General features: G+C 51.2%; 1 protein-coding gene across 2 annotated transcripts in view; it reads left to right on the top strand.

Annotated features, from left to right (window-relative positions):
- The window catches only part of COG7 (component of oligomeric golgi complex 7), a 62063-nt gene extending 52492 nt beyond the window's left edge, over window positions 1–9571 (top strand). The window contains exons 15-16 of one of the 2 annotated variants that reach the window (XR_014022774.1): window positions 6687–6830; window positions 8972–9112. Coding sequence is in view for 1 of the 2 variants with exons in the window: in XM_081300143.1 (XP_081156269.1) it covers window positions 6687–6830; window positions 8972–9138 (311 nt within the window). In the remaining variant the exon portion in view is untranslated. Of the gene's footprint in view, window positions 1–6686; window positions 6831–8971 lie in introns of both variants that reach the window. The other variant, XM_081300143.1, reaches the window with a different exon arrangement.
- The last annotated feature ends 4231 nt before the right edge of the window (window positions 9572–13802 follow it).

The following is a 13802-nucleotide window of genomic DNA, read 5'->3' as shown; positions in this document are numbered from 1 at the left end:
CAGTGGAGACTGAAAAACGTCAGGGCCACTGGTTGCTCCTGCGGCGGCACTTCAGCAGGGCAGAGCTCCGGCCAGGCTGTTGGGGAAGGAACTGGAGGCAGGGCAGCCCTGGAGGAGTGCGGAGACCCTGCAGTGGACCCAGGGTCCCTCAGCTGGGGAGGTGGTGCCCAGGGTCCTGGGTGATTGGTGGTGGCAGTGAGCTCACAGGATGGGGATCTGCTGAGCATTCACCTCCCTCGGCTCCCTGACATGTGGGCCTCGTGCCATGTCACGTGCCACCTCGTGGGAACAGATTTGCTTGGTCCGTCAAAAATCAGCTCTCCCCATAGAGGCAACGCCTCCTGTGCAGATGTCTCCAGCCTTAGCTTGCTGCTGACTCCCAAGGCTCCCCAGTCTCTAAACTGACCAGACAAAAATATAATACATTTAGATACTTCCTTTTTGTTATTTGGGCCTGACAGATTTGAACAGGGATCATGAACTTATTGATCAAAAAATTATCCTAATTTCTAATATTGGCCCCCCGCCCCAAGGAGAAGCAACCTGGTATGTGGAAGATTCAGCAGCTCATAGGGAGTTTCCACACTGACGATAAACTAGTCACCCCAGAAGGCTAGAAACTGAGAATGCCAGAAGATAGCCTAAAATTTTAAAAAAGCAGGATGATTGTTACAAATAAGTTGGATTCAAATCAAAAGGTAGCAGATGGGACCTGGGTGATTCTTTTATGTTGATAAAAGGTGAGTCCTTCAGTAAACCTGCAGTAGTCACATACTCTTCAGTGTCAGATGACAAGGCACTGAAATACACAAAGGATAAACCATGTAATACATACCTGATCAGTCATACAATGAGAATTTGACAAAACTACAGGACTGTGGGGAGACCTCTCCTTTAGGCTTTGGGACATCAAAAAGAAAACTTACTTAGGATGCGAAGAGGAGTTGAGCAGGATAATTGGTGTGCTTAATCGTCAGAACGAAAGCTTTGGGTCCCACAGAGAACAGACATTGTTGTCTCATGTCTATAAATCATTTGCAAAAATGATACAAATGAAATTTCCATAGGTTTCATAGGGCCGTAAACAAAAGACACTCATTATTTTTAAAAAGACTAGTACTTGCAGTTCATATTTAAAATGTGAAACTTACTAAGCTAAAATATGGGTGGATATAATATAATCTTAGGGGAGAGAATGGAAGACCTTTTGAAATGGAAGATAGAAATTTTGAAAAGGAAATTAAGAGGTAAATGGTCAACTGGAAGAAATAGCAACATATGTGACTAATGATGGTTAATATTACAGATCAGAAAGACAAAGACGAAGCCCCCACAGAAAAATAAGGGCTGTATTTCACTGCATGATCATCACCATTATATGAACACATATTCATGAGTATTTTGAATATGCTAATCTTGCAGCAAAGATAGTTTAGTAAAAAACGATTTTTAAGTAATACCAGCACAATTAAAAGCTTGGGCTGGGGTTGTGGCTTAGTGGTAGAGTGCTTGCTTAGCAAGTGTGAGGCACTGGGTTCGATTCTCAGTACCACATATAAATAAATAAAAATAAAGGTCCATTGACAACTAAAAAAAATATAAAAAATAAAAAAGCTTCACATAATGGTCGCACTCCACTTGCAAAAAAATCGGGCATAAAATCTGACAATTATGTAGAGAAATACAGTAAATAACATGAAGGCCTTCACATAACTCCCCCAAATTAAGATTTATTTAACTTTATTAATCTTCAAGTAACTGCAAATGAAAATGGAATATACTATTTTTAACTGGTCAAATTGTGTGTGTGTGTGTATACTGTCGGTCTTCTGATTGTGAGTTCTGCATCTGTGGATTCAACCAACTATGGATCAAAAATATTTGGGAAAAAAAAATCTCCATCTGTACCAAACATGCAGGTTTTTTTCTTGTCATAATTCCCTAAACAATAGCATAGAAACCAGGTATATAGTATTGGGTGCTGTAAGTAATCTAAAGATTATTTAAAGTACACAGGAGGATAGTGGAGATGATATGCAAATACTATAAGAGATTTAAATATCTGGATTTGGTATCTCTGGGGTTCCTGAGATCCATCACCCATGGATCCTGAGGGATGCCATGTACATACTAAAGCCACTACATTTAGTATTGGCAATAGTGACGGATAACAGTTTATATTGTATAATTTGAATTTCTGCAGGGCTGTTTGACAAAAGATCAGAATTACCTTTTAGATTGTTGCTATGTAATTATGCTCATAAAATAATCATGAGTTCAGGTACAAATATGTCAAAACAAATCCCACTATTATGTATGATGACTACGCCACAATAAAAACATGGAAAAATAAATGATCACGAGTATAACTATGAATTTTCACCCCGGCACTTTTTATAAAGGCAAAACATTGCAACATTATGAGAAACTACAGATATTAGTTAAAATTTTCTAGTATATCCATATAATAAAATGCTATGTAGTCATTAAAATATTATAGAAGAATATTTAATGACTTGGAAAGGGGTTCCCAGTGTATTAAGTATACCATATGCCGTGTGGTTCCATTTTCAGAACTGCTGTGAATATAAATGTAAGAAGAAAAGACTAGAGAGCTTTGATCCACCTCAGGAAATTGGTATATCTGCCTGGGAACAGTCTGGCATTTCTAATAAGAGTGATAATGTGCTGACCCTTTGGCCCGTCAGGTTTTATTCCTGGATACAGATCCATATGTGCCCCAGATACATCATAAAGGTCTTCATAATGATTTGGTAGTAGCCCAATCTGGAAGCAACCCAGGTGTCCATCAGCATTAAAATGGGTACATGCATTATGATATGGCTGTCCAACAAAATCACTGCACCCTGGAAAGCAAGGGAGCTAGAGCTACACACAGTGGCATGGGCAAATCTCCAAAGAGTTCCTGTGACCCAAAGCCAGGCAGCATGCTGGGGTGGGGTACCTGTGGGGCGGACTGCAGGGCAGAGCAGGAGGCCACCTCAGACCTGGCCCAGTTCACACCTGCGGTGGGCACTTGCAGGGCCATGTGGGGCCTCTTGGGCACTGCAGGGGCCTTGCTCTTGCCCAGGGAGGTGTGTTGTGGCCAGTGGCGTTTAGTTGTTCTCTAAAACATTTGTGATGTGCTTTCTACCTCTGTCCTGTGTACAATGTAGCTCATGACTTAAACCAGAAGAAAACCAAAGTGAAGAGCCTGTTGGTGGAGAGTAAATTGGTAAAGGCTTTCTGAGGGTGGTCTTTATCAAGAGTAAAGCAAACACACCCTTTGAGTACATACAGTGAGAAAGCCCTGGGAACAGGCCTGGAAGAATCCGTCCCAGGGGGACCAGGGGCCTGGCACAGGGCGTGGGAGCAAAGATGTGAAGGATGGTTATTTTACTCATATTTCTGTGCCTCCTGCGTTATTTTACAAGAATGTATTTCTCTGTTGTGTGCAAGAAGTATCTGTACTCTAGAATGTTAATTATTATTATTGAAGGACTCTGTGGTCATGTCAGTGATTTTTATTTTCAACTATTTTCTAGTGTACTTTTAAGTTTCATTTATTTATTTTAATTTTTGGTGCTGAGGACCAAAGCCAGGGTCTGCTCACACTTAAGTACCACTGAGCTATGTCCCTAGCCCCTTAAAATGTGCTTTTAAATTAAAAAAAAAAAATGTAAACATTTTTTTCATAGGAATTTCACACACACAAATAGTGTCACGAAGCCCCAGGTACTCAAAGCCCAGCTTCAAAAATGGCCCCTGGTTTTTCTATTTCTCTCATGTTTTTCACTAGAGTCTTTGAAGCAAATCTCTTAATCATTTAACTCATACATCTTGCTTCTCTGTGTCTAGATTAAGGATTAAGTGCTGGTTCAGATTCCTTGGCAAACTTGTGGTGCTGTGTGTACTCTGGTTTCATCACAAGGAAGGACAGAATTGCTTCTGTTTCCCTAGAATCTGTGTCTGCGGGCGGGTGGGGCTCCGTGGTGGGGCAATTGCCCGGCATGCACCAGGCCTGGGTTCCATCCCCAACACTGCCGAAGAGGGAAAAAAAAACGAAGATAGAGTGAGCCAGCCATTGTTTCCCTTCACCCATTCATTTACTCATTCACCAAGCAGATGTGTGCGAATTGTTTACTGTGTGCTGGGCATGGGTTGGGCACTGCCCAGGTGGCCACCCCAAGTGGATTTCAACATGGTTGAAAACATAAGAACATCAAAAACAGCCAGGCTGAGCGTTTCGTTTTTTCTTTATTTTTTGTTTTCCTTTCTCAACATTTTGTTATGGAAGTTTTCCAACATACAGAAAACTGGGAACAATTACACAGTGAGCATCCGACAGCACCTGGTGGTTTCTAGGTTTTAAGAACTGGGTGGTGAGCAGCCAGTGGGAGCCTTCTGTCACAGGGAAAGGGCTTTCTCAGAGAGCTGCCGTGGAGGGTTTAAAGACCTTGACGAGGCCTTTCCCCACAAGGACACTGACCTTTGGGAAAGTTAAACTGTCCCGGGGGCCCCCTGCCCCCCGTGCTCGCGAGCACAGACACTGGGCTGTAGCAGTTGTTTTCAGGAAACCTCAGACCTGTGTCCTTGTCATGGTCCAAGTGCTGGCTGGCAGTGGGGCAGGAGTTGTGGCTTGGGCTGAGGACAAAATCGCTGCACAGCGTGGGTGCAGAGGTCCACTCACTCCCTGGAGGCCTGGACCGGGGGCTGTGGCGGGTGGCTCCTGTTCTGGGGCTGAGCCTCCTCTGTGTTCGTCTGTGGGCAGGTGCAGACTCATGAACTGCTGCCACTGAGTGGAAGAGCCATACCCACCCATTCAGTAAACAGGGACGGTGCAGCGCTATGCCCAGTGTGGGACCTCCTCTGCCTGCTTATCCCCCTCCCTCTGGACTGTCTCCTAGGGCACAAGCCTTGGTCTCTTGCTCATTTCCCTTTCTCCTTTTCATCCATTTTTATGTAGTTGTGTTTTTCCATTGCTGTGACAAAATACCCGAGAAAATCAACTTATAGGAGGAAAGGTTATCTTGGCTCACAGTTTCAGAAGTTCCAACTCATGGTTTCTCACTGGCCCCGTTGCTCTCGGCCTGTGGCGAGGCAGAACAGCATGGCAGAGGACAGCTGCTCACCTCATGGCAGCCAGAAAGCAAAGAGGAAGAGGCCAGGGACAAGACAGCCTTCAAGGTCACATCCCGAAGGACTTACTTCCCCCTGGAGGCCCTACCTAACTTCCCACCTCCTCCCAATAGCCATTCAATGAATTCATCAAGGATCAGAGCCCTTGACCCAGTCACCTCCAGAGGCCCCATCTCTGAATCTCGCTGAATTGGAGACCAAGCCTTCAACACTGTTGGGGGACAATTGAGATCCACACCAGACAGTGGTCACCTTTCATCTCCAGCAGCTCTCAAACGCAGGTGCTCTCTGCCATTCCCTTCAGGCCTGCGTCTTCCACCATCGGGTCAGAAATCCCTCTCCCACACCAGCTCCCCTGCCCCAGCAGCGCCCCGGCCACGTGACACCAGCCCAGCCGCCAGTTTCCAAGGGAAACCTGAGATTGCACGTGTTGCCCTTGTGCTTATCTGCCACCAAGCCCTGATTGTCTTTTTAGCCTTCTAATTTAGATTTGTGGGGCAGGTGGGTGTGTAAACAAGATCACGACCTAACACGGTGCCGCTTCTCCATTTCCCACACGTCCCCCGGCGCCAAGTGCAGGTGGCGGTCCTCACGGAGCCTGGGCCGTGTGTCTTTGGTTTTAGTGGTGGTCGCAGCAGGACCTCGGTGTGCTCTTCTTCACAGTCGGCTTCATACTCTCCCCCTTTCTCTCTCTTCTTTAATGTGGCTCTCACGTCTCCCCTTCTTTCCTTTCCTGACAAGTGTCCCTCTCCCTTGGCGGCCAGGCCATCTCCCTGGCCTGGAGCGTCACCTCTCATTCTGCCCTGCTGCAGCCTGACCGGGTCCCCTGCAAGGGCTTGTCGTGTTGCAGCCTCACTGAGATCCGCAGGGGCCCCCTGTCCTGCCCCATCAGGCAGCCTCCTCCCCCACAGTTTATTCCCGTTGACCCTGTGAGACACTTTCCTCTCCTTGTGATCCTTCTAGAACTAGGAGCTGTCACGTGTTGAGTTCCAAGTGTGTGAGCACCTTGCAGGGGGCCCTGCATGTGGCTGTAGTTCCCACAGTAGTCCTGGAAGTCGGGGCTCTTGCTCTCTACTGTACAGGTGGCAAACACAGTTGGGGGGGGGTTGGGTAATGCTCAGTCCCCGGAGGTGGGGTTGGCCTTGAGCCTGTCACACGTGACGCCTCTGGTCCCTCCCACTCCCACCTAGGCCCCCTCAGGTTGGGGCTCTTCTCTCCCTGGTTTCCTCTCCTGCTGTCTGTCTCCCTCCCTGATTGTGGAAGTCCCCTGGCCAGCGTGGCTGGGCTTGCTCTCCAGGCCTGCGCAGGCTCTGACTTTTGTCCTCGCCTGGTTGTTTTCGTTTCTGGATCCACATTGTGCTTTCTCAGGACCAGTTGACCTGAGGTTTCCTTGTTCTCTGTCTCCGGCGTTTTCTTCCCATCGAGGCCATAGCTCCCTGGCGAGTTTGCACACTTGGCCCACTCCTGCTGTGGGCCAAGTCACAGAAGAGGTGAATTTTTCCCGAGTGAGTTCTGGGTTGCTTTGGTGACCTTCTTTCCTCTTCCAGGGGATGAACTGCCCGAGCTGGATAACATGGCCGACAACTGGCTGGGCTCCATCGCCAGAGCCACCATGCAGACCTACTGTGACGTGATCCTCCAGATCCCAGAGCTGACCCCACACTCAACCAAGCAGCTGGCCACCGACATTGGTGGGTCCCATGGGCAACTCGCCCTCTTGCCCTCCAGGGATCTTATCCCAAGTCCTGGGTTTAGCTTCAGTTCTGGATTCATCTCTGAAGCTGGCCCTACCCTGAGAGGTGCAGACTTCATGAGCCTGAGGCCCAGAGCCATGAAGGGGAGCTCCAGGGAGAGGAGTCTGAGCGCGAGGCAGCCTGGCCCTGCCGGGCCTTCTGTGCTGAACCTTGTGCAGTCCTGTGAGGCATGTGCTCTTGCATAACAAGGCCGTAGTGAGGGCTGCTGGGTGGGCTCCCTCAGGAGACAGGGCCGAGTGCCTCCTGTTCCCAGCTGCACTGGTTGCTGCTGGCGGGTGGCAGGAGAGAAGTTCAGTTCCCGGGATTCTTTCCATCCACTTGCCTGCGCTTAAGCCCAAGGCAGTCCTGGGTGGTCAGGAGGGAGGTGGAGGGAGCCTGAAAGATCAGCCCCCTGAGGACCTGGTGAGTTTGGACATGGGCAGCTGCAAAGCGGAGCCAGGCTCAACTCCTGCCTCTCATTTTTCTGCAAAAGAAATAGAAGCGAGGTGCCATCTTTTGGGTCCCTGGGTGGTTAGGGATGCTGTGGGGCCTGGAGTCTCGCTGCCTGGTTCCCTGCTCATTTCCTAGTCAGCTCCCAGCAGTTAGCACAGGAGAGTCAGCTGTTTGGCTGTTTCTCTGGGAACAGCATTCAGAAGACAGAGGAGGAAATTCAGACGCCGTCTGGTATTCCCCGTGAGCCTGGGCTGGAGCACCCCGAGAGAAGCAACCAGAACTCGTGTGCGAGTGAGATTCGGGATTGCCCCTGGCTTTCAGTTGTCCATGTTGTTTCCCCCTCCCTGTTAAGCTTCAGATTTATGGTTTCACTCATTCTGCATTGATTGAGTGCCTACTGTGTGCCAGCCATAGTGCTAGGAGATGAGCTGCAACAGAGACTTAGATGGTTCCTTTGCTCATTGAGCCACATCGTAAGGGGACGAAGCTGGGAGGGGGACCCCCTGCGTGAGGTGTCAGGGTGCAGGATGGGGGAGTGGCGAGGTCCAAGGTGGTGCAGCCTACCTGGAAGGCATTCGGGTCAGGCATGAACACAGCCAGCAGAGGACATTGATGGCCAAACAAGAGAATGTCACAGTAGACCGCCGGCTCGCATTCTGCAGCTCCTGGCCTGCGGTCGAGTGGAGCGCAGTTTGGAGGGTGAACCCGCCAAGGAGCAGGTGCCTGGCTGAGCTTCTTTCCTGGGCAGCAGCTCATCCCGAGTTGGCATGAGTCAGCCTCAGTACAGCAGCCACCTCTGGGGTTCCTGCCCTGAGCAGGGCCTTAAACAGAAGACACAATGGAACATCCAGGCCTGGCCTGCAGCTCCTGTCTAGCCAGAGAGAAGGGACAGGCAGTGATCAGAGGTGACGGGGACATTCTAGACAGTGCACCTTCCCCATCCCTCAAAGCAGGAAGAAGGTGGAGCTGCCCTTGCCCACCTGCTGAAGCTTCCCTGAGGTTGGGGTTGGGCCCGCCCAGGAAGGACAGGCAGCACCCAGTGGTTGATCACCTCTGACACACTGGTGCTTTCATGGCCTCTGTCCCTGCTGGCCCCAGACCTGTGCTGCCTTGGAGATGCTGGTTGTTAGAATCACTGGGGCTCCTTTTCACAATGATGGAACCTTGGAGTCCTCTCCTGGACATTCTCATGGATTTGGCCCGGAGTGATCCGGTAACAGGAACCTGCAGCATAGCAGGCCACCGCCCCTGGCACTGCCCTTGTCTTCACTGGGGTGGTCACTGCTGCCTTGGGCCCATGTGTCCTGCCCTTTGGGTTCTGCACTGGGATGCACTGGGACAGGGACAGGAACCCAGGAGTGCCCAGAGCTCTGGCTGAGGCCCTTCTGTCCTTCAGACTGGCACTGGAAGGGTGTGGGTGGCATGGGGGAGGTGGTAAGGCTGTCATTAAATTTTTAACGTCTGACTCTGGCCAAGCTCTGAGTCCAGTGTGACTCTGCTGGCAAGGCTCTGCCTGGAGGCCTGCCTCCCTGGGGCAGAGCAGGTACCCAGCTCTGGGGACCTGGGGGGCTTCTCCCTCCTTGCTCAGGGGAGGCCTCGGGGCTCCGTCCCTCACACTGCTAAATCTGCCTCCTCCCGCCCCGCAGACTACCTGATCAACGTGATGGATGCCCTGGGCCTGCAGCCATCCCGCACCCTCCAGAACATCGGGACGCTCTTGAAGGCCAAGCCTGAGGATTACAGGCAGGTCAGCAAGGGCCTGCCGCGCCGCCTCAGCACCACGGTGGCCGCCATGCGGGGTGTGAGCTACTGACCCCACGGCCCATCGGAGGAGAGGCTCGGGGCTGGTGTGGACTCCTCTCAAAATCCACCAGCAATTAGGCACAGGTTGCTTTAAAAAGACTTGGTTCTTTTGTATAATGAAAAAGGTTGTACGTAAGAGGTATTTTATTTATTAAAAAGGACTTTTCAGATGATTTTTTTTAAATGATCTCATTTTAAAAATGGAATTAATAAACGAAATGAAAGAAGGCTGTTTCTTCCCCCCAGTGAGTCTCTGAGTGCTGCCCACGGGGTCCGTGCTGAGCAGCGGGCATGTGGCTGTGACGGGGGCGGTGAGCAGGGAACAAGGCCAAGTGCTGGCGGGAGGCTGCAGGGCAGGCGGGGGCCACCCCAGACCTTCAGGGTGCAGCTGTGCAGCAGGGAGCTCTGGGCTGGGCCCTGACGGGGCCCAGAGTCAGCAGGACAAGGCAGAGGGAGGGAGGAAGTTGGGTCAGGGGGGAGGTGGGGCGGCTGGGGAGGATTCTGGCTTTTTCCTTTTTCCTTTAGAGGTTTGTGGGGCGATGTGAACTGCATTCATTCTTTTTCTTTTTTCTTTTCTTGTTTTTTTGTCAGTTGCTTTCGTAACTGGTTAAGATTGTGTTTGGCTTAAAAGTAACAGAAAATAATGTGATTTGAGTGACGAGAACAAGGAGGAATTGACTTTCCTCAACAAGGAGAAGTCAAAGGCCTTGACTCATTCTGTGCCTGCACAGCCTGGAGCAGGACCAGCCAGGGTGATCTCCACCCTTTCCCGGGGCTGGACGCCGCCTCATTGCAGGGACCCCTTACACCTGTGCTCTGAGGAGAGGAAGGCGGGAGGGGCAGCAGAGCAGCAGCGCTCTCTTTCCCCTCGTGAGGGCAGGGGCTTTGCCAGCAGCCCCGCCCAGACTTCTCCTGGGCTCTTCCTGTCTCCCCAGCGGCCAGGGATGCTGGGAAAACAGCAGCAGGACCAGCTCAGCCAGCGTTGCTCAGCCTGGCACTCCTCATGCCTTGGGCTAAGAGCTCGTCCCTGTGGGGCTGTCCCATGTCTTGCAGGGGGTGGGGGGAGGCAGCGAGCCCAGCCTGTGGCGCAGACAGCAGTGGCGGAGCCCTAGTGGCCTCCTGAGGATGTCTTCAGAAACTCCCTGAGGGGCACACTCACTGCAGCATGGGAAACACTTGCCTAGCTCGATCAGGAGTTGCTGCTGGGCTGGGCTGATTGCCTCCCTGCACAAAGCCAGTTTTCCTTGGCAAGGAAAAGGGGAGTAGCAGCTGTCTGTCTCAGGGGCCGTTCATTGGAAGCGAACACTTCTCGGGGTCCCTGGGCCCGGCTAAGCTTCACTTCCTCTGGATTCTCTCAGCTAATCCTCACCACAGCTGTGGAAGGCAGAGGTATTATCTCTGGTTTGGAGAGGTTTGGGGTCTTCCTGGGGTCACTCAACTACCAGAGCTGGGGCTTGGAGTGAGCCTGGTGACGATGGCATCTGCACTTCTGACCCATGCCAGGCAGCCTTCCTTGTGTGCGGTTGAGGGGACTGGACACCTGGTCCTGGCGGGTCAGCGTGCTTGTGCCTGTTCTGTAGAGCTGCACCCTGCGCCTCCGCAGGCTTCCAGGGCCAGGGTCCCCTGGGACTGTTCTTGCATCCTTGGAACCAGCCTGCCTGCCCAACACAGCACCCGCTGGGAACCCACACTGAGAGCGACATTTGGGTTTCTCACGTGGTGGATCACAGACTGCCCCTGGCAGGAGGCAGGCCTGGCTCCTTCCTTGAAGAAGCGAGAGCTGGAGACCTGAAATGGGACTTGTGCTCCTGGAAGATGGAAACTCACCATGGTGACCTTTGTGCTGCTCTATGAGAACCACAGAAGAGATGTCTGGAATGGTCGGGCTTGGGCTGGACGTGGCTTTACCACCTCCCGGCTGTGTGACCTCAAGAAAGGCACTTCCACTCTCTGTGCCACTTTCCCTAATCTGAAAACCAAGGGTCATAATGGTGCCCAACTCAGGATTATTTGCAAAGCCATTGAGATACAGTGGAGGCAATGGAACCCAGTAAGTTCATGATCAATGCTCATCTTAGTCCTCCAGCGTCTATGCCCTCACTTCCCTTTTGTATTAGAAGTGAGAGTCATCGAATGCCATTTTCCAGACAATTGGGCATTGCCAGCCTGAGTTCTCATTCCTAAAAGGCTCTGGGATGGCCCCAGGGGAGAGGGATGCCAGGCTGCTTGATGGAGCCTGCCTTCAGAGATGGGGCCATCATCCCAAGGCCTAGCCCCACTGAGAACAAGATGGCAGGATGAGGCCCACCATCAGCCTAGTCCCCACTCACAGCCCACAGGCAGCTCCAGAATATCTCTCAACAGATCCTCTTATGCTGTCTGTCAGGGCTGCCCTCCATAGATCCCCCTGGGGTCCCCGGGCCAGGGAGCACCTCCCGCCCCCTGTCACAGTGATGGGTTCAGGATGAGCGTGTGGCCCAGATGGATCCAACTGAGCTTCTTCCTTAGAGCTCTCACGGGGTGCTGAAGGAGAGGGAGCTCTCTTTCCTCTGTTGCTGAGCTCAGGGGGGCGGAGCTGGGTTGAGGGACGTAAAGACGTTCTGGAGGAGCAGAACATGGAGAGAGCCTGTTTAAGGGGACATCGATGCAGAAACACCAGCTCCAGGGAACCCTGCACGCAGCCATGCTGGGCCTTGCCTACAAGAGCTAATAAATTCCCTTCAAAGCTTAAGCCAGTACAGATGGACCTGTGACCTTGGGCTGCAAAAGGAGGTGATGATCAGCACCTGCTTGTCCACAGGTCACCCAAGATGCCGGAGCTCCCATCCGGAAATGATGCTGTTAGGGCCACTGGCACCGCAACAGGCAGCTGGGAAGGCGGCTTTGCCACTTCTCTGATTTCCGTGGTTATAACTGAACACCACAGGCTGTATCATTTATAAAGAATAAAGGTTTATTTAGGTGAAGGTTCTGGAGGTTAGAAGTTCAAGATCGAGGGGCCTGCATCTGCTGAGGACCTTCCTGCTGCATCATGACATGTCAGAGGGCGTCCCATGGCGAGACACAGCAGGTGTGCTGACTCGGGTCTCTCTTCCTCTTCTTACGAAGCCACTAATCCAGTGACCTTCCATTGGTGCCACCTCCAAGAACCATTAACTGTGAATGTGGGCTAGGCTCTGAAGCTGGAGCTGCTTCAAGACTTGAACCTGGTGGGTGGCAGCAGGGGGCTGGCTGCAGTGGTCAGCTGTCTAGACCGTCAGGCCCCCTTCTTTGGGAATTGCTCCCTGATCTCTTCCTGGGAAACCATCAGGTTTGTCAGATTTAGCAATAAAAAATCCAGGACGCTCACTTAAATTTAAATTTCAGAAAAACAACAAATGGTTTATTAGTATATGATAAATATTGCATGGATATACTTATACCTAAAATCATTTTTATATTTATCTGAAATTCAAATTTAACTGAGCAGCTTAAATTTTCTCTGGCAACCCTAGGAGCCATTTCCCATTACCTGGGACCAGGTGATTCCGCTGGGGGCCAACCAGTCGGTCAGCCTACCCAGCTGGACCACTCATTGGTTCAGAAACAGGCACGTGACCCAGTCAGGGGCCAATGAGTGTCAGCCTGGGGGCTGCAAATGCAAGGAGAGGTGGCCTTGGGGGAGCAGAGGGAGACCCAACGGTTTGAGCTGCTTGAGAGTGTCTTGCTTTAACCCATTTCGTCCCACTGTCCTTGATGTGAGACACTACAAAAATCTAAACATAGTATGCAATATACAATTATTAATAACAATTTATGTTAATATGAGCTCTAGACTGTGACTTCTAACCTATTTTAATGCACCTGTGTCAATTTCATTGAAACATTCACAGAACTGAAAACTTGAGACTTGATGGGTTAAGCTGGTTTGAGTTGCTGTCTCTGTCCTTGTAACCCAAAGAAATAGTTGGGTGGCATTGTAGCCATTAGCTGTGGCACACTGTGATCCCAGCTGCTCGGGAGGCTGAGGCAGGAGGATCGCGAGTTCAAAGACAGCTTCAGCAACTGCAAGGCACTAAGCCACTCAGGGAGACCCTGTCTCTAAATAAAATACACAGTAGGGCTGGGGGTGGGCTCAGTGGTCAAGTGCCCCAAGTTCAATCCCTGCTACCCCCTCTCCCCTGCAAAAAAGAAGCCGCTAGGCCTCTGCTTCAGGAAAAGCTGGAAAGGAACTATAGGAATCACAAGAGAGAGACACTCTTGACCTGCTTAAGACCTTGGCTCTGAAGCCAGGATAGATGCCCTTCCTGTCCCAGGCACGCGTGAGGACCTCCACTGCCCACTAAGACAAGGAACAAAGCTGGACGCAATGTCTTCCACTTTTATTTTGTAGAACAACGTATGTGCCACCTGTAGGCCCCCACTCCTGGTGCTATCCCTGTCCCCCCCTCCACTGCTGCCTTTGCTAAAAGCCTGTTCACAGAGGTCAGTCAAGGCCAGTAAGGGAAAGGCCACCGATTCTGGGGAACATGGTAGACCCACCTGGCATCTCTGGGGCAGTGACTGACACTGGCCTGACACCAGGAGAGGGGTCTCTAGAGCCAGAGGGCAGGGCAGGTCGGCCCAGGACAGGAAGGGCAGGAGCCAGGTGAGAACCCAGTTCTGGCATCCTGCACCGTGACCCTGCGGACCCTG

The sequence above is a fragment of the Spermophilus citellus genome (assembly GCF_964194105.1).
Source record: "Spermophilus citellus genome assembly, chromosome: 6".
NCBI lineage: Eukaryota > Metazoa > Chordata > Mammalia > Rodentia > Sciuridae > Spermophilus > Spermophilus citellus.
This window is presented reverse-complemented; position numbering and strand designations above follow the sequence as displayed.